Below are 20,706 nucleotides of genomic sequence, written 5' to 3' on the forward strand. Positions count from 1 at the left end.
ATGAGGTTTATGTAAACATGTAGTCTCGCGAGATGCTCATTAATAAGTAGATAGGCTTTTTTTGCGTGTGTGTATGTGAGTAACCTGAAGGTCAAGGTTATCGTCGAAAGGCCTATGGTAAAGCGCGTGTTATTTAACCTTCTTTCTTTTTAAGCGTGTTTGAATTTTGTAAGGTTAAGCGCGTAGATTTTCAGTGAGTGCATGATTTGCACGGAGAAGCGTTCTTAGTTCCATTAGCGCGTGTCCTGTGTGGACGGAAGGAAGCAGACTTTATGACTGGGTTGCTAGTGTGTGTTGAGGGCAGCCGTATTCTGACTTCTATTATAAGTACGCGTGGAACGAGTTATTAAAAGACGCATTAGTTTAAGGGTTCTGTGGAGTGTGTAAGTCCCGCAAGTTTAATTGTTCGTTTACGTCACGTGTCCTGTTGGACTTTCAGGGAAGAAACGTGAGTAAACGTAAATGAAAAGTTTGCCTACAACGCAAGTACGCGTTTTTTTAGTGACCACAAGGCTAGTGCGCTTGTGATTACGTACTTGTGAGGTTGACCAGATTGTTCAGTGGCACCAATACGTGCGATAAGTACGCCACTGCGATAGATTGGAAACATGCTGTTCGTGTAGTTAGGCCACTTAAGTTATGTTCGGCTGTTTTCATTTGTTGTTTGCATCGTCAACGTCCCTTTGTTTTGCAACAACAATAGTACTCTGGTCTTGTCGGCGATCGAGGAGAAATGGATAGCTGTTTGGAAGGGTGGTTGGAACTGTTTGGTCAAAATTGGGGGAAATAAAAGATAAGAGTTCATTTTGACTCAGTAATAGCCTGGCGAGTCAGGGGTGAAGAGCCTGCGCTTACGCGTGGTGCAGCGCTGTGTTGTTTGGTTTGTTTGACGTATGTTCTCCAGGGCCCAGGATCCCGAGGGTTGTCAAACGAGGCTCGACCCCAGTACCCTGCAGCTTCTTTCAGCGTTCCTCATGGCCAGCGAATTGAGTTCACCGGCCATTCAGAACAACCGGGGCGAGGACGAGCTGTTAGATATGGAGCTGTTTCCTGCGATTACTTCGAGTTCCCCAAACCACTTCGAATCGCAGCACAGCTAATTGAGGAATGCCGAAGCAGGAAAGCACATTCCAGAGGAGCGGCCGAGCAAACAAGTTTAAGGCAACAAGTTCACGTGCCAACAAGTTCGTGCGCCGCCGGGATTAGCAGGTGGGCCTCGGACAATGGAGCATGAGCAGCCCTCCCCTTCTCCTCGTTAGAAGTGCATTGCCAGTCTGCGAGGCAAGACCGCAGAGAGCCGCCAGGTGTGACACCGCGACACGGGCGCCTACCATTGGCTGAAAGTGGCGTCATCGGAGCGGACTCTCCCATTGGTCAAACATGACGTGACTTACAGTGCTCGAAGGGTTTATAAGAAGCGTTCCAGAGAGACCAGAGCTTTCCCTGATTCCCTGATTCACCTCTCTCGAACTTCTTGCCACGTGCCGCAGCGTCCGAGTTGCTGCTGGCCCGTAATGTCTGTACGACTGTTACTTGACGCTCACCTCTTGTAAATAATGTAGAATAAATCTCCCAAGTTTTGGGTTTTCATCCCGAAGTCCGTACCCCAACCCCTACAGTGTCTTGTGCTGCGCTGTAACGAACCTTACAATGGACCAACAAAGTAACTACGCATTTATTCTGCTATGCCAAGTGGATGTCACCAAGAATTGAAGAAATAACTGAGGTCATCACGCGAACGGCGTTCACTTGTTGATGGGTATTGTTCATGGTGGTCACAGTATCCTTGTTCATTGTGCACGAATAGGTCTAATTAGTGAACTTTATAATACTCACCTAATCGACGAGATATCAATGAAAAAGGTGTGGAGAATGATGAAACATGTGCGATAACTGCATTTAAAGCAGCTTAGGATTTGCATTATCCAATATCCTTATCCAATAAGTGATTTACCCGCCGTGGTTGCTCAGTGGCTATGGTGTTGGGCTGCTGAGCACGAGGTCGCGGGATCGAATCCCGGCCACGGCGGCCGCATTTCGATGGGGGCGAAATGCGAAAACACCCGTGTACTTAGATTTAGGTGCACGTTAAAGAACCCCAGGTGGTCAAAATTTCCGGAGTCCTCCACTACGGCGTGCCTCATAATCAGAAAGTGGTTTTGGCACGTAAAACCCCAAATATTATTATTAATAAGTGATTTAAATATTCTTAGCTAAATAAATATTAATTGCTCGTACACAATGAAAAAGAACCTATTTACTAGTATTAACAAAAGCCTATCAACGTACAATGGGTGCTGTTCGCGTAAGTTCCTTTGTATCTTTTTTCTGAATTTCGTTGGCACGTCCGGTATTTAACTTAATTGGGGTTTCTGAGGAACGCATATGGGTTTCCTTTGTCGGGTGTATAAATTTTTTTTTTTCCTTTAGTGAACTTTCCTTCACCTTGCGGGCTTCCGCAGAACTGATTCACCGTAGCCTGACAGTGTTCTGCGAAGTCAACTAGAGAATAGCTTTTCTTGATTTGTCTGTATTTCACTCATGCTGAGCTTTACACAGCCTGCTCCAAAACTCGTATCTTCTACTCCAAAACTAAAAATTCCTGCTCCAAACCTGCTCCAATGTGCCAAATTTGCTGCTCCCAAACTCCCTTGGCCGTTCCCATCCCTGCAATGACGAAGGGCGATAATAATGGAAAATGAAACGGAACGATACTAAGCTTGGTTCGAGAGTCCAGCTTGGTTGAACTTCACCCGGCCCATGTCGACGCGCACGATACAGCGTGAAAAACGTGTCAAAAAGGTCAGCCGCGAGTGGCCAGCGAGGAAAAGCTTCATCTTGACGTCATTTTGAAAGTATTCAGCTTGAAATCTGCCGCGATACGCTCTCGATAGCCTCCCAAACACTGCGGTTCGCGCGCAGCTGCGTTGGCCACTGCTTTTTCCATAAACTCGCTGTCCTGTGCCCATCGCGGATAAATAAATAGTTGCATAAATAATTGCGGTGGCGGTGTGCCTAGCATCATTTTCATGCTTACACCTACTTCAGTGGCGATCATTTAGTAGTAGGCGATCATAGTAGGCGATCGAAGTAGGCGATCATTTTTATTATTACACGCTCAAGTGCATTTCGCGTTTCAACCCCTCCCCCACACACAATCGTCACGGCCTCGCCACGTGGTACTGTGAAGGGCCCTGACATGACGTGGAGCGGTCGCGCGTTGAAGGGCAACCTCGCACTGTTTTTTGTTTTTTTTCGATCCAGTATCTCGACGAGATTTTTTGTCATGCATTCGCCAGGGCACTTTGGTCAACGGGACGAGTATACTGTTTATCTCCTTATATTCGTATTAAAGATTGCCAAGCGCGCTCCGGAATTGTTCTCAAACGGTTGATATCGCTGGCCGCCTTGTTCTTGCTGATGTCACGACCTTAACGGGTCGGAAAAAATCCTAGGAACAAGTTTTTAAATTGCAGGGAGCGGTTGTCTGATATCTGGTTGCGTAAATTCTTCAGTAGTTTCGTATTTTTCTTGCCATGACGAGTTGTGTGGCACGAATACGTTTAAAAATTGGTAGTTGAACGTTTTGTCTCATGCTGGGTTGCCATGATTAGCGCTCCTGTTCCCGGTTCATGCGTATCACAGTGGCACCGCTTGACGTCACGTTAAGTGGTTCTTTAGACTGCCCTGGTCCGGTTTCATGACAGATCAAGACAACCAAGACATGACAGGAGGCGTAGAGTGATCGGCCGCAACAACCACTTCTCTTACATAATTAGCCTGGAAGAAATCCCTTCAATGCTTTTCGCTTTTCCTGGGAAGTCGGCATCAGGTTAGATTAGACGATTTTAGCTTATCGCCCCTGCGATGTGCCATCTGCCCCCGTGCGACGCTGTGTAACAGCTGGCACCAGGTTAGGGCGGTAAGCTCATATAGCATTGTGCCAAAACGATCTAAAATAGCATTCTGCGGCGGAACGACTTCGGCAGGTCCCCTCACCTCTATAGGTGCACTGCCAGCCACATCGAGACGCCGGGTATAGCACGCCCCGGCGCGCAAATAGAGCCGGGGCCCCATTTCGACACGCTGGTGCGCTTGGCCAAGCGCGTCGCCGCGATGGCATTCCAAAGGGCTGTCGTAAGCGACGCGAACAGAATGCTGTTGTGCGGCGGACGCCGAGACTCATCGTGCAGTTACCTCGCGAGAATTTAGCTCGTGCTTAAAAAAAGAAAAATGCTTTGATGGCGTTTGCAGAATATTCCTCGCGCGAAGTCATTACCAGGCGGAACAAATAAGACATCAACCGAGGCATTATTTTTTTTTCATGACATTAGCATTCTTTGCCTGCTTCAAACATCTATCCATCTAATCTTCTTGCGCCAAGCCACTGGCCCAAGTTGTCCGTCGGCGTGGCTCGCCGGGTATGTGCTCGTGATGCCGTCGTGATCGTGCCGTCGTTGTCATGCCTCTTACGCCGACCCAGTGGCCAAAGTTGTCTGTTAGCTTGGGCCACTATAGGTATCTATTTACTGCCGCGATGCCGTCGTGCTCGTTACGTCTACGTCATTCCAGCTTCGCACTCCGACTGTCGTCGGGATCGTCCCATCGTCGTCCGATTCCCGTCGTGCCGGCGTTGCTATACAGTCGTAGTCATGCACTCCTTTTCACGCCATCGGTGCCGTCGTCGTCGTTATACAGCCATTAATTTCCTGCCATACGTCGTTGTTATGCCGTGGTGGTCGTTCCGCCATCATCAGTAACTTCGCACCCCTCCCTCGCCATGCCGTCGTCGTCACAGTCGAACGCAATACCTGTCACTTTGTCATGCGATACCCATGCCACCACGCGTTCCGAGTGCGACTAAACGTAGGCCTATCGGCTTTCGGCGAAATTCGGCTCCCGTCTGCAGTTTCCAAAGCTCGTTTGCACAATGGCGCATAATGGCTTGGTGCCGGTGAGCTTTCTTTTTGCTCGTTTCCGTAGTCTAACGGCAGGCACCGAGTGTCACTTCACCTTCTCCCCCGTAGTCCTTGTTTGTCTTTACGAACACTATACCCCGTCCTTTTGCGGGGCGTCGTTCGGCTGCGACCTGCGCAGGCGCCGTTGCCTGCCCCATCTGCATGATGATGACGACGTCTACGATGGAAGAGAGCGTTCGTTGTCGGTGCGAGGAGGTTCTGGGAAGACTTTTCTCGCCGGGGCGGCGGCGGCTTCTGCACGCTGGGCGGCCGTAGGTGTGTGCGCTTTGTCTTTTCGCGTCTGCCAGGGCAGAGGGGGAGGCGCTCGCCCGACTAGCGGCTGCGCCCAGATGGGAGCGGGTCCGATGTGCGTGCTCCGTGGCACGTGCCTCTTGCTGTAATTTTCGTTGCAGTGCGTGATGTTTGTCCTGTATCCTCCGCTCCTTGCGCGCGGGGTCTTCGTACTCGACCATTTTTGAGGCGAAGCTCGTGTCCGCCCTATTTATTGCCACCATTGACCCTGGCCTCCTGCGCGTACTGTGCGGGCGAATTTTGCTTGGAAGGTGTTGCGCTGGTGGGATACCAACGCGTGGGCGACTCTTGTGCCGACGTCGAAGGCGAACGAACTCACCCGGTGTCGGCTGTCTCAGAACCGTGCCTCCGAGGTGTGACCTAGCCCCCGCACTCTGAGGCCGGGAAGCGGCGAAACGCTCCTAGACGTCTGGGCCGCTTGCTGTGTGTGGAAGCTTTCGCTGTCGAGCACTGTCGGAAGTCTGGTCCTGATGGTGGAGGGGGGGGGGGGGGCGGAGGGGCGGGGGCGCGCTCTTCGTGCTCGCCGCATGGCCGGGGTCGTATTTTCGGCCGGGTGGCGTGTGGTGGGGGCCGGGTGGCATGGATGCTGCTCTCTTTCTGCTCCCCCTCCCCCCCTTCCCGCCGTTGTCTCTCCTCGCCCATTTCCCCGCATGGTTTCAGTTTTTCTCGGCCCCTCCTTCGCTTCTTTTCTCTGTGTTTGGCTTAGCGCGGCTCTCGCCAGCTCTGCCAGCCGCACTGCACTCGGCGCTGCTGCTGCAGGCGGCGGCGTCCTCTCTCTCCGTGCACTCTGACAAATCATTTCCCCCTGAAGCACCGCCGGGTAGTGTCGGACCGTCCTTCGTTCCCGTCCATCGCCCATCGTAGTGTACGTTGAGCGCGCCCGCGTCTGGGCCTGCCGATTCCTCTGATACACCTCGCCCGAGTCTCTCGTGGTGGCACCGATGCCGGCGCTTCCTCGCCGGTCGGCGTCCTCGGGCGCAGCCGACGTGCCCAACGCGCGGTTGGGCTACCGCTACGCGGGCCTCGAGCGCTTCTCCGGTCGACCGCGCGTCTACGAGAGTCCGTCGTCGTCGCGCTCCTCGTCACCACCGCCGCTGCCCGACAAGCAGCCGCCGCCGCTGCCTCCGTCGTCCCAGCTGCCATCCTTTGCGGCCCTGACCTTGACCAGCTCCGTGAGTGTGTATGAGTGTGTGTGTGTGTGCGCGCCTTCCCGCGGGGCATCATTCTGTCCAAACGGCGGCACGTCACGTCGCTCGCTTGGTGAGCGGGTGCCTTCCAGTGCGGACAAGGAAACGGCAGTACGTACGCGTCGCTCTCCGCCGTGGCGCACATTATTGTGCATGCACCGCCTCCCAATCTCTAGTCTGAGAAACGCGATTCTGGAGTATATGCGTCTCTACCGGCTGTCAATTCAACATTAGCATGCGCACACTGGTGCCGTGCGTGCTTGCATAAGCATCGTTCGCGGCGGCAATTTAAAGAGCGATTTGTTCAGCAAAGGTTGGACCGCTCGGCATATATACTAATTTCGGCAGGCTGAACTTTTCTGATCGGCCTGCTTTAAAGCCGGTGAATGTTAGTCGTTCGTTAGTCGATTTTAAGGGTTTTATGCACGTGGCAAAAACGAACACAGCGCGGGCTACAGAAAGGCACACGCGACGCTGGCTTCCAATGAGGTCCACGTCGCGGGTGTGTGTGTTTCTGTGTCCCCGTCTTCTGCGCTGTGTTCGTTTTGCCGTGAATTACCAACTCGCCCAAGCCTCTACCCTTTTAGCTTTAATCGCGTGAACCACGTACAGCTTTGCCGAGCTAACCATAAATTTAATGAGAGTGTTCTTGTAAAAAAGTAGCGTTATAACTAAATGCTCCATGTTAAGCAAACGGCTGCACGTCGGCTTCGTGTCGCCCCATTCATGTTTCTCCGTGCTGAAACTGCGTGGGAAGCGCCGTGCCCCTGCGCTCGTTCCCCCCGAGCTCCTCTTGTCTGTTGGGGCTGCCTTGCATCTCCTTCAGCCGAGGTCGAATGTCGCGTTGTGTATTTTCTATTTTACCTTTTTTTTTTTCCTTCGCGATACGGGTCTTTGAACCGTGGGCCCGCCGGCTGCTGCTCAAGTTGCCGCGGTGAGCCTCTTGTCTCGATAAGAAACGTTTCGCTGAAATTTCGCAGGATGCCACTGAAGTGCAACGTTCTTCGGACACTGGTTTTTGTTTGTGCGCGTCCAAGTCGTGCAGGTGCGAACATCAGCCGCCGATCGTCATTTCCCCTGTGCCCTTCGTGAGCTGCCTTGTCCAAATCATGCGCGCTATCGCACATCACTCCACGAACGAAAAAGCTTCCTGTGCTGTCGCGCTCGATGTAATGTATAAACCCCATGCAAGCGATTTCTTGCGCGACAAGCGACGCGATGGAGATGGCTGTCGCGTTCGCTCGTCGTCCAGAAGTCAAACTCCAAGCGAGCGACCGCTTCGCGCGACAGCTCTCCAGTGTTGCCGGTATTAGGGGATCGAGTTAGCGCCAAACCTGGCGTGGCACTTGCTACAATTGTTTAAGGTAATTTGTTTGGCTGTACAGAGCAACATAATGTCTTCTGAAGGCCTTGCAATAGGTTTATTTTGTTTACATATAAAAATCTGGTAGTTTGCTCGTTCCGTTTGTATACCGAGAAGCGCGCACGTGCGCAAACTCGTAGTACGTCACTTAAGGCTAAACCCCATGAGCGCGATTTTGTGCGCGACAGCGACGAGCGACGGATCGGGCCGTCGCGTGAACAGATCGCTTGGTCTTGTCGCGCGATCGCTCGGTTCTTCAAATCTAGAATTCGTCGCTCATCGCCCGGAAGTACTATGAGCGACTAGCCAATAGCGCAAAGCCGGAACTGGATGTACATAACTCCAGCACTTCCGATTGTCGCACGGAACGAGCAAACGATTGAATTTTTATACGTGCAAGGATAAGAACCTACTGCAAGACTTTCAGAAATATTTTATGCTGCTTTTACAGTAATATACATCAACTTAAGTTAATAAAGCACGCGTCACGCTAGTTTCGGCGCCTATATTGCTGCCCTCATACCGGCAACACTGGGGAGACGTAGCTGGAAGTCATCGCTCGCATGGGGTGCAACTTGTAGGCGACGAGCGAACGCGACAGCCATCTCCATCGCGTCGCTTGTCGCTGTCACAAATTGTTGCGTGGCCTGTATGGTGGCGGATAAAGAAAGCGCGAAGGACGCTAATTTCAAGATTAAATAGACCCAACAGGCGCTGTTTCTTCTCTAGTCCATGTCCTTCTCGCTGTCACCATGCAATTATACCAACCCGCTCAACCGGCCGCATCCACGTGGCCTGTACTGCTGTTGTCTGCGCTTATATATAGTCTCTTTCTTTCTTTTTAAACTAATCTTCCACTTTTAAAGGGACACTAAAGGAGAACATTAAATCGAGCTAGATTGAAAGATTAGGCTTCTGTAATGATGAAATCGTCATTCGTAGCGAGGACAGAGCTTTTGTGAGCGAGAAAACTATGATCATGTGTAGCTCTACCCTTTGAAACTGGCGAACTGCTGTGCAGCGTCCTAGCCGATGCAATATATGCCCATAAACAGATGAACTTAGGCACAGACCCTGTGGAGTCCATTGCAGACTGGAAAATCGCGAGTGACACTACCTGTTGTAGACTATGGTAGCTTTTCTGTGACGTCAGCACTGGCTGATTCGCGAAGGACGTAGTAGGGAATGTCGCGTGGAGATTACGTCAACTCGTCCGTTTCGGCGGGGGCGGTTCAAATTGAGCAGCCAAGAGGGGCCTTCGGCGGCAACTTTCTACGGAACGCTTGCATATTGGTACGCAGAAAACGATGATAGACTTTAGAGGAAGAATTTATCGAGACAGCTGGAGTTAATATTTTCGTTTACTGTGCCTTTAAGCACTCTTTCCTTTCTTCCTTCCGTTCTATTTTTTTTCCGCAGTGTTAAGATTAATAACAAAAAGATAGTCACTGTTTCGCCCCAAAAGCGAAGCTCTGATTGCGATAGCAAATTAGTAAATAGCTTTACGAAGTTAGGATGGTAGATTTATTGGCCGCATAAACTTGTAAACACTCGCTTACTAACTGAATTAACAATATGTGTAAGCGCAACTGAACGAGGACGTAGAAACAAAGACAGCGCTGTCTATGTGTGTGTTTCTACGTCCTTGTTCAGTCGCGCTTACACATTCTATCATGGATTCAAACCAACTAGCCTGCCAACGTGTCTAACCCAAATTAACACGGTGTCACGCTCGCGCAGGTAAACATCAACACATCTCGCTCGATGAGCGCGGAAACTCGCTATCAAAATGATGGAGTGAGGAATCGCGGCAGCAGCAGCGATCGAATTGACCTTCGTGCATCTCGCTTCAACGCGAACGAAACGTCGAAAGCACAGCGCATACGAAGCTGCCGGCACTACGCGCACTCTGCAAACATCGCAGATCGCTTTGAAGATAAGGTACCCGCAGGCGCGCTCTTTGGCCACGTCGCTAGATCGCTTTCAAGATACGGCGTCCGCACGACCGCACCATCAGCAGCGGCCGCCGGAGTAGAGCGCACCCCCTCCGTCGCCTCACGCCCGTGCCTCGCGCGCGACAGGAGAGGGCGCGCTTCCGGGCCCGCCTACCCAACACCACCTAGATAACACAAGGCCTGTTTACTCCGATCCATGACGTCACGCTACCTGGCCCCAAATTTCCATTGACAAGGCTGGCGTGCTGAAAGCGGTGACGTCAAAATCACTTGCCTAGTCGGCAGCGTCCCCATTTGATTCTATGGCAGTCGGGCCAGGTAGCATGACATCATGGATCGGAGTCAGTGGCGTAGCTAGGTCGTCTGGCACCCGGGGCCCATAGGTCTTCTGTACCCCCCCCCCCCCCCCCGGGTGTAGCCGGCGGAAAGAAGGGTGTCTTGTGCTATCTAGGTGGTGTTGGCCTACCTCGCTCGCACACACGAGATTGAGCGGCGCGCGGCGACGATTTTATCGACCTTGGGCTTTAAACGGAACCTCACGGCGACGGCGACTCCGACGGCAAAAATGCGCCTGGAATGTCCATGCAGTTGCTATCGCAGTAATAAAGCTAGGCACCGTTTTATCTTCCTCGTGTATTAGCATCCTCCCCTGCATTGCAGGAGGCCCGGATCTCGCAAGTCTTAGGAACGTTTATCCTCTCTGCGCTTTACTCGTGAGCGTCAAAATAAAGATGTGGTTGGATTCCAGTAAGTACGATAATATGCATCAAATGAGGGCGGGAGCGAGATTTGTGTCGAGTAAGCATTGCAGTGGTTTGTGTTGGACCCGTATAATGTAGCGAAGTGATTCCTTTCGCTTCTATTCCACTCATTTTTCATCGTCTGCCGCTCACGGCCGGTCGATTCTGGTGATAACGTAGGCCATTAGGATCGCTGAAGAAGCGCCGGAAGGAAACCAATTCGGCCGGTTGTTTCCCTGTGGCTTTGTTGCGCTTCAGTGCGTGTAAGCATGTTTGAATACAAAATATTTGCTGGGCGAGCTGCTACATGGTCAGTAATTTGCTGCGAGGCTGACAGGGTGTGTATCAACTGTTCTGCCTCAAGTCAGGTTGAGGGACCAGACGGTGAAAACGCCTGCCGAAGTTTACGAAGGTGTGCTATTTGGTTCAACTTCAACATTGCAATAACAGCGCAACTGACGGCTCAAAGTAAGGGGGACGACAAAGTGCCTGTTTACAAAGACGGCGCCGAATAAAACAACACATGAAGGGGGACACGAGCCAGCACGTAGGCGCACTGACAACTGAGTGTTTTATTTCTTGACATAGTAATATATAGCTGCTGTCAAGGATCAAAACAACAAGAATAAACAGGGCAGTCATCTGCATCGCACAAGGAAGCCAAGATACAGAATAACTTTTAAGTGTCACTCTCAAGATACGCCAGTTCCTTTGTCGAAAGCGAAACTGAGGCTTCACTGATACAATCAACACCACGCTTTTTGATCTCAAACGCTTCCAATATCTCCCTTGTCAGTTGATGGTCAGCTCTGTACAGAACGCTGGTTCTATCGAAATCTGGGATGCACTTGCGAGCCTTACAATGCGCACTTATATGACCGGAGAGCTGGTTTTCCATCTTATATCTATGCCCATGTAATCTGCCATTCAGACATCTGCCCGTTTGGCCTACATATGATGAACCGCACGACAAGGGAACCGAGTAAACTACTTTCTGTACACATCCGACATGTTTCTGCCCATGTTTTTTTTTGCGCACACCTGTTTGTTTTCCCGATTTCCTGCGTTCACTTTGGCACACATCAAACCAAGACGTTTCGGAGCGGAAAATATAACACGAACACCAGCTCCCACCACCACCCAGATTTCGATAGAACCAGTGTTCTGTACAGAGCTGACCATCAACTGACAAGGGAGATATTGGAAGCGTTTGAGATAAAAAAAAGCGTGGTGTTGATTGTATCAGTAAAGCCTCAGTTTCGCTTTCGACAAAGGAACTGGCGTATCTTGAGAGTGACACTTAAAAGTTATTCTGTATTTTGGCTTCCTTGTGCGATACAGATGACTGCCCTGTTTATTCTTGTTGTTTTGATCCTTGACAGCAGCTATATATTACTATGTCAAGAAATAAAACACTCAGTTGTTACTGCGCCTACGTGCTGTCTCGTGTCCCCCTTCTTCGTGTGTTGTTTTATTCGGCGCCGTCTTTGTAATCATGCTTAACCAACTAGCCCACCAACACATGCAAAGTGCCTGTGTCGTCCGTCATGCATTGTTTCGTTGTTTTTTTTTTGCGCTACTATTACAATGTTAAAACCTGTGCTTTTCTCCTTATAATGCGTTTCGAATTTTGGCTGCCATTAGACAGCTATATACAGGGTGTCCCTCGTAACTTTAGCCAAACCTTAAAGATATGGAAATGCCACTTAGCTGGACAAATCAAAGTAACGTTGTTTGTCGTCGCTTGGAGATACTCAAGACTATATTTCGCATTCCGCCTAATTACCTAATTAGTCTTAATCATTTAATCAACTTCTCAAATACTATAATTCGACGAAAAGTGTCATTTGGAAAATAGTAGAGCAACATGAAAAACTCCCGCAGCAGCTTTCTGTTGCTCAATACGTGCCACATAGTGTTTTTCCGAGCGTGGAAGAAGCCCGCGAAGACACTCAGAATTGCCGCGCGACTGGCCGCTCGAGGCAATTTAGCGTGTGTTCACGTGTATTCGCCGTGCTCCTCTCCCTGTGCGAGCCCTGCACTGCCTCTCCCACAAGATGCTGTTAACGCGTTCAGCACGAAGCCTGCGCGAGGCGCAGACGGGCAGATTACGCCGTGTTGCAATGGTGAAACGAACAGCGAATGTGCACGCTAATCGAATGGACCCAGAAGCACGTCTACGCGAGCAACAAACTATCTCCAACTATGCAGTGTTCGGCGCAGCCGTACCAACAAGGCATCCGTAATCTTATATAGCTCGCTGGTGGCCAGTACAATTCGTTGGCGTACGCTAAGTGATGGTGAAGATGACTTGCTCGTAATTTTGTCTTTATGTGTTTTAATTTTTAGCGATCCTAGAGATCCTAGACGTCTTCGTTATTACGGTACCTTTATGATTATATTACGCTTAGTGTTACACTGACGAACGTAAGGAACAAGACGCGGACGTACTTGCGCCACGTACACTCGTGAGCAAAAGTATACGGACCACAGGGTCACCGATAAAACGGAATTTCTTCGTAATTAACACGCATAAACGGAAACTTAAGGGTGCACTGGAAAATTGGCTATGCCAAGTTTCGGTTGCAATCTTTACTTTCAAGTTGCATTCACAGACAAAGGAGAAAATTTGTTTTATCGCGCGATCCCTGGTCCGTATACTTTTGCTCACGGGTGTACGTCCGCGTCTTGTCCCTTAAGGTTGTCAGTGTAACACTAAGCGCAATATAATCGGGAACATCCACCAACCAGCCCCGTTCATTGCTTTACTAAACGATACCTTTAAATTACCTCCTGTTGCGATGACTAAACGGTCGAATGCAACAAGGCAAAATAAACCCCGATTTGCTAAAACAGTGTAAATGATTTCAATATTTTGCTTTGCCTAAAAAAAAAAAAGCAGCTTTGAGGCACCCAGATGGTTCACTAATTAGTTCTTCAGTATGACCTTAGAAGTGGCGACAAATGAAGGCGCATATACCATCTTCCGAATAAAATAGGGCCGAGGCAATGAACATAGCCGCAGTCCGTCGAGAAATATTACCAGGTCAATTCACTCGCTATTTGTATAGTGCTTAATTCTATGTGATTGACGCGACTCACTTAACAATAAAACATTAAGTCAATTTATTTCACTTAACATGTCCGTAAGACCACTTCATTTCAGCTGCGTCTACAGTTGGCATTTTCGATGATCCGAGTTGCAGTTACTCTCACAATGCTGCCGGAAATGCTAAATCTGGCCAGCAAGAAGTCGCTGCGAATTCAAGAAGGCAAAATGGTCACTAAAGACTCGCAAAATTTAGCGGCTTTCTCGCTTAGTTTATCGGTCCCATCTATAGACAGATCAGTTAGGTGCACAGTTCCGAGCATCATTCTACGTCCCACGATGCACGCGTGGAGATTCTCCAGCCATGGTTCGAGCAGTCGCGGAGGATACCCACCGCGTCCTGTCATCGGTGTGTGGCTCTCGAGAAGAGAGAGAGAGGGGGGGGGGGAGAGGGAGGGGTACTCTCGAAGACGGATCGACCCGTGGTCGTTTCCTCGTTGTGCCGAGTTCTGTGGTTTCCTCATTTTCGATTTCCTCTTTTGTTCGCAGTCCTTGCGATTGCTCGCGTTTGCGGGTTCGCGGCGCCGCATGTTCCTCTTGCAGAAGCGCCCACGCTCCTCCCTCCGGTCGCTCCTTCCTGTTCGTCTTTTAATGTTATCAGAAAGCGCTTGAACCATGAAGGCTGTGGAACAAGGAAGTAGCTATGGAAGAGCGCAAACAGGCGTCCAGGGATCACAGAGAAGAAAAAAAAAAAAACTGGGATTACAGAAATTAAACAAGCTGTAGAAAAGCGTAAACAGCCGTCTAGAAATCGCAGAGAAGACAAAAAGTTGGGATTACGCGAATAAGAAGTGCTCTTCAGATGAAACCAGTGCCGAGAAAAGCAACCGGTAGGGAGTAAATTAGTGCAAAAAAAAACAAAAAAAAACAGCTGAACGTTGGGCGCATAACATTCGCTCGAGAGATAACAGACGGGTCGAAAAGATTCTGGAATCATGTTAGGGCTCTAGAACTACCAAAATTGTGCGGACCCTCATCAAAGGGGTTGTTAGTTACATATTATTCCGAAAAAAAAATGAATGGTAGTCCAAGCTCGGACTTATCCAGCAACCGATGAGCCGGAAAGCTTTAAAAAAAAAACGCTCAATGTTTATACTGGAAAGGGGGAAAGAAATTTTCTCAAAATATATGGCAGTGTAGTACCCGAAGAAATCCCAATACAGCTTGCTGTATTGGGATTAGTTGCTAATCAAACAGCTGGGTCCAAAGAGGAAGACACAGCTAACTTGCGTCTTTGAGCAAGTGAATAAAGCAATTAAAATTATAATTGAGCAGCGTGAAAGTTGGTTGTGTCCAGTTACAAAGCCAAAGAAAATCAGACGGATTCATACAGACTAGTTAGTCTTAAGTCATCAAAATCAACCTGCTAAAGTGTGTAGAGAAAAATGGGACATAGGGTGACTTGCAGAATGGGCTTAGGCCAGGCCGACGCTTTGAAAATATTGTATACTGAGTGCATAGCGATTTCAATTCATCAAAGCCGTTATGGATGACGGATCTAGATATCGAGAGAGCTTACGCCAGCGTAGACAAGAGTTGCGGCCGGTGTTTTTCCTTTTTCTTTCTTAAAGAATATCCCACAGCTGCTTCAGGCGGCTGCTAACGACATACAATTTATTTCATCTGCATGTAGTACCTTTTTAGGAGACTTAACTGGTGCATGATAGCTGGGACACCCTGTGTAGGGACAACCGAGAACAAGGCCGCGATTTTGTAGCGATGCCTTTTCCGATACTACTCCATTTCGCGCTTCGTCAGTGACCAAATGGACGTTCGGTCCGCGCCATTAATTGGATAAGCCGGCCGTGGACAGTGGACAAGAGTAGCATAGAATCGAGTGGAAATCATCGATACAAAATCGCGGCCCAGATCGCCTCCTGGGAAGGCTGAACATGCAGAGAACTAGTTCACCGATGACAAGCAAGGATTCGCTCTACCCCGTTCTTGTTCCCACTTTACGGTAAGGTAACAGGGGAAAGAAGAAAGGACAAACAGGAAAACAGCAACAGAGGGTCCCTGGGCTAATGAATGCAGTTGACTTTAGTACCACTAGGGTACCATGTAGGGGATATGGGCTTGCAAGGGGTGGACGAATATTCGAAGTTTCGAATACAAATGGAACACAACAGACTAACCAATCGTATTTGTACTCGACAAGGAACTATTCGGTATTTTCCAAAAGTGAAAAGTATCCGTGTATATATATATATATATCATTAGAAGCCAACAAACACTGACACCAAGGACAACATAGGGGAAATTACTTGTGCTTAATAAATGAAATAAAGAAACGATAAAGTAATGGAAATTAAAGTGAATGAAAAAACAACTTGCCGCAGGTGGGAACCGAACCCACAACCTTCGCATTTCGCGTGCGATGCTCTACCAATTGAGCTACCGCGGCGTCGTTTTCCCATCCGTGCACTTTCTTGGGCATTTGTGTGTGTGGTGAACTTTCGTTAAGATGAACTCGCTTAAGCCGAATTCTCGCATATAACAAACATGGGAACCTTTGGTTTCCATAGACTCAATGCAAAAAAATTTCGCTTAAGAGGAAGCTTTAGCTCGGGCCCAACTCCGACGCGGCCTATTCAAATACGTGTAAAAACGCAAACGTTTTTCTGAGATAACCCCTGGACTGATTTCAATGAAATTTGTTGCATTTGAGAGAAAAAGTTAAATTCTAGTGACTGTTGGAAGTGGAATTTTGATTTAGGGCTTGAATTTTGTTAAAAGGATTTTCAAAAATTCAGACGTTTGAAAAAAATAGAAGCACGAAGTTTACAAACTAATAGCTCTGCATCAAGAAAAGATATCGCGATTCTGTAAACGGCATCCATTAGACCATTCAAAGCGGACAAATTTGTTATGTCAGTTTACATCTTACGTGAATTTGTTACGTTGTTTACGAAGGTTCTGCAAAAGTTGTAATTACACATTTCCCCATTTTTTGAGGTTCATGTGTAACATATCAATTTTGTCCGCTTTAGATCTGCTATCAGGTACAATTCACAGAATTGCGATATCATTTTTTCTTGCTGAGTTACAGAGTTGTAAACTTGATAGTTTCGTTTTCTGACAATTTGCGATTTTTGCCAAATTTTTATAAAAAATTGACGACCTACATAAACTGTGCGGCCTACATAACCTGTGATTCTCGCTTTAGTCTGTCATTTGCTGTTTTTACTTGCCAAAACCACAATCTGATTACGAGGCACGCCGTAGTGGGGGACTCCGGAATAATTTGGACCACTTGGGGTTCTTTAACGCGCACCTACATCTAAGTGCGCAGGTGCTTTCGCACTTCGCCCCCCATCGAAATGCGGCCGCCGTGGCCGGGATTCGATTCCGCGACCTCGTGCTTAGCAGCCCAACATCATAGCCACTAAGCAACCACGGCGGGGGTAGTGTGGAAAGCATTTATTTAGAAAGAGAGGTGTGAACTCGCGCAGGAGCCCTACATACTAGGTGGAGTCCCTAGTCCGGGACCCCATTGGTCGAAGCCGCCAGCCTGGCCCTCTTGACCAAGTCCTTTTGGGCCTGAAGGTTGCATACGCAACTATGTGTGATGTTTTCCTCGCAATGGACCTTTTAACACAAGTTTCGCAGCAGCTTTTTTTCCCCCTCCTCCTCCACAACATTTTTTCGGCAACCATTTATTTAGTGCTTTTCGGAAAGCTAGTCATACAGCAGCCATTCTTTCTTGGAGAGATTGTTTGCAACCAGGCTCAACAGTGGTTTAGAGGCTGTTAGTGCAGGTTTTGTAATGACAGTTAGTGATCTTGTGTTTAAAACTGATCTTTCGTCCCTGATAGTTAGCTGTATTTTTTACACTATTCGAGGTGTGGTACCTAATTAAATCGAAATTGCTGTTGTAGAGACATGCGGCTGCGTTTCACTGTTTGATAGTTACATTTTTTTCGTTTCGTATTCGAAAAAGTTGTCATTCGTCCACCTTTATTGCAAACAGATGTGGCAATGAGGCTACATATCAGCCTTAATTTTAGCACATATAAATTGGGAATGGTGGTCTTTAATGAAGAAACATGTAAAGACGTAGTATCAATTCAACAGCAAGTTCCATACCTATAGTCAAACAATAGAAATTTATGAGTGTACATGAACGAAGAAATAACAAACTCACAAAAAAAAAAGAAAAGAAAAAGCCAAAGTGTCAGGAGGAATGGAACGTGGCTGTAATGAACACACGGAGCCGGCTATAATAAATATGAAGTGCTACGAGGAATTTGGGAAGGAGTACTGGTGCCAGGCGTTAACATTTACAAACGCCATTCTGTGCTTAAAGTTTGTGATCTTGTCGGGGTTGCATGTTAACCAAAGGGTGGTAGGCCGATTGGTATCGCAGACCCACGGTAAAACGACAAATGAGGCACTGCAAGGTGATATGGATTGGGTCTCTTTTGAAGTCGCAGAACTGCAGAACAAGATGAGTGTTTTGGGACATGGAAGAAATGGGCAGATAGAAATAGCTGTTAATATCTGTGCATCAAAACCGCCCGTGTAGTTAGATTTAGGAGCACAATAAAGTACCCCAGGAAGTCAAAATAAATCCGAAGTCCCCTGCAATCATAACGAAATTGTACGTAGAACCCTAGAGTTTAACTGCCCACGTTGCTACCGCGCCTGTTGTCTTTTTTGGAAGAGATGTGGAGCGAGGCGGTGAAAGATTACTGCGCCCATGATCACGTGCTTAGCGGGCATTTTCTGGCTTCATTTTTTTACCACTTACCTGATGCTCTCTCCTAGTTCTTGCCTCCTCCGCGGGCTGGAAGTCTAGTTGTCGCCACCCGCTTCAAAGGGGATGCAAACCCGCTTTCATTGCATTCAAAGTGGATGCAATTGGAAATCAGCTGCGCTTCCGCGCTTAATCGCCGTGCCTTGGCTGTTGACAACAAGACGTCCAAAGCGATCGCGAGCAGCAATGTGATCACAGCGCTTTAGTTAGACTCTACTATAGCTTTTATTTTTGCTTCTTTCGCCCGTTTTCGGAGTCGGTCGGTTGTCGGACTCGGCAAGGAAAACGTTCGCTCGCTGGGGCTATTCGCTTGCATTGACAGTCATCGTCGATGACTTCTGCACAATTTTTTGCATGCGTTACTTGTCAGCTTTCGCCAGTTTTCCATGCACCGGCTCGTGTTTTGTTGTCCCTTGTGATATTGTATTATACCTGCTATAAAGTATTCTGCATGATGCGTGAGCGGATCCTTCACGGCGGGCTTTTCTTTTCCGATTCTTGCAACTACTTATAATCTTTTGAATTTGTTCTTTTTGTCGTGGAAAACCAAATAAATGGCCCTCTGGGGCTAAAGAAAGGGAGGGTTTAAAGGTAGCAATTGAATATATTGCATATGACACGTTAAGGTATAGTGGTGAAAGCAATCAAACGATTCGCGTGTCATTCGTCTCATTCCTGCGGCATTGTCTTTCAGCACTGTATACTCAAGCTGTTTAAGCGATTCGCTCAAATCTCCATCTGGGAAAGTTCTAGATCCTTCTGCGTGCTCTGTGGTTGGGGAAGTCGGTAGGACAGTCGGCTGTAACGCAGACTCCAGCACTGCCGCTATTCGTTTTAACTTGGCAGTTACGTTTTGGCATAAGTTTGTGCAAGGCAGCTACTTTGCCGCGCACGTAGATAGTGAGTCAACTTTCGTTTTTCTGCTTGCATGCCGTAAGGATTACGGTGATGCCTTGCCGCAGCCGAGAACACCACAGCCACCCGAAGTGAGCAGTCGTGCTGTTCGGCGCGGCAGCAGAGCAACTGCCGTGCCTCCGTCGGTTAGAGTCTGCAGATTGCATGCTCGCGGGCCCTTCGGGAAATCCGTGCTAGTTCTGCCAGACCTTCGAGTATAGCGTCGTCATGCGCGTCTGTCAGCCGCTGCTTGAATGCCTTTCTTCTTCCCGTTTCCCACCCGGCGCAGCTGTCTACCAAGCGGGAGCTGTTCTTCCGCGACGGCCCTGTGCCCCCGGCGGCGCCCAGCGCCGGCGGCCTGCTGGGCCTGAGCAAGGACTCTGCCGGCAGCCTGACTTCGTCCGGAGGCGGCGGCGGGTCGGCGCCGCCGTCGTACACGTCGGCCACCGGGAACCGCGAGCTTGCGGAGGGCTACGTGGGCTTCGCCAACCTTCCCAACCAGGTCTACCGCAAGGCGGTCAAGAAGGGCTTCGAGTTCACCCTCATGGTGGTCGGTGAGTGCGCGTCAACGCCCTGTCGACAGAGTGCGTCACCTGTTCATGGGGCGACCAGTAGCACTCTTTGACTTGCGTCTATCTGCTCTAAATATTATCGCCCCGACACCCAAAATGTGCAGCTGTGCCGGTTATTTTACACGTGCACAATCGCTGCGCGCTCACAGGCACGCGCGCATTTTCCGTGTGCATTCGCGCTGTTTGGCCTCTGTTTTATTAGCGAGCTTCGTTTCAGTCTCCCTGGTAAATAGTGCTAACACTCGCTGCCGTTGTCCACACGTGCCCTTCCATGAATGCGCAGATGTTCTCGCGCCTCTCCTCTCCCGGCATCTTGAGACGACATGGCGCCGTTGTTGTCCGCGTTCTCTTGTTCAACGGCATCGCTCGGAAATAACGGTGGCCGTTGTACTCTCGTTGCCTTTTCTGCACATCGCCCGGGCCCGCCGTGCTGGACGCGAGTGGGGAGGGACTGCCCGCTACGCTTTTTTTCTTTTTCTTATACATCTGATTTTCTGCTCGAGGGCTGACGGGTCGGGGTCGGCGCCTGTTTACAGCTGCCGTCGTCCCTCGAGTTTCGTACGTCTCGCCCTGCGTCTGTTGCGCACATGGCGCTGTTAGTTGGCAGCGGAGCAAATAGTCCCAAGAGGAGTGGTAGCGTTTCCTCACGCTCATTCCCTAGTAGGCTAGGCATGTTACGACTTCAGCTGGTCTTGTGTGGTTTATGCATTTGTATTCCCTCTTAGGGACATATGTCAGTGTGCTTGAAAGTGTCTTGATTTATTGTGCGCAACTTTTGTTTGGGAGTTAACTTTTTCTTCTTTATTGCAAAATATTGATCTAAAGAGGCATTTTCTGCTCCTTTGATATGTCATTTATGT

The 20,706-nt window shown here is 49.0% G+C and overlaps 1 protein-coding gene and 1 non-coding gene across 5 annotated transcripts in view; one reads left to right on the forward strand and one right to left on the reverse strand.

Annotated features, from left to right (window-relative positions):
- LOC135921945 (septin-7-like) overlaps nucleotides 1-20,706 on the forward strand; it is a 117,834-nt gene that overhangs the window by 20,422 nt on the left and 76,706 nt on the right. For 2 of the 4 annotated variants that reach the window (XM_065456371.2, XM_070530544.1), the window contains one exon: nucleotides 19,564-19,828. In XM_065456371.2, coding sequence (XP_065312443.1) covers nucleotides 19,564-19,828 — 265 coding nt within the window. Of the gene's footprint in view, nucleotides 1-6,042; nucleotides 6,443-19,563; nucleotides 19,829-20,706 lie in introns of those variants that run through there. The other 2 variants (XM_065456369.2, XM_065456370.2) reach the window with 2 other exon arrangements.
- TRNAS-CGA (transfer RNA serine (anticodon CGA)) lies at nucleotides 15,956-16,028 on the reverse strand. Its single transcript has one exon. It is a non-coding gene; the product is annotated as a tRNA-Ser (tRNA).

The sequence above is a fragment of the Dermacentor albipictus genome, chromosome 1 (assembly GCF_038994185.2).
Source record: "Dermacentor albipictus isolate Rhodes 1998 colony chromosome 1, USDA_Dalb.pri_finalv2, whole genome shotgun sequence".
Classification (NCBI taxonomy): domain Eukaryota; kingdom Metazoa; phylum Arthropoda; class Arachnida; order Ixodida; family Ixodidae; genus Dermacentor; species Dermacentor albipictus.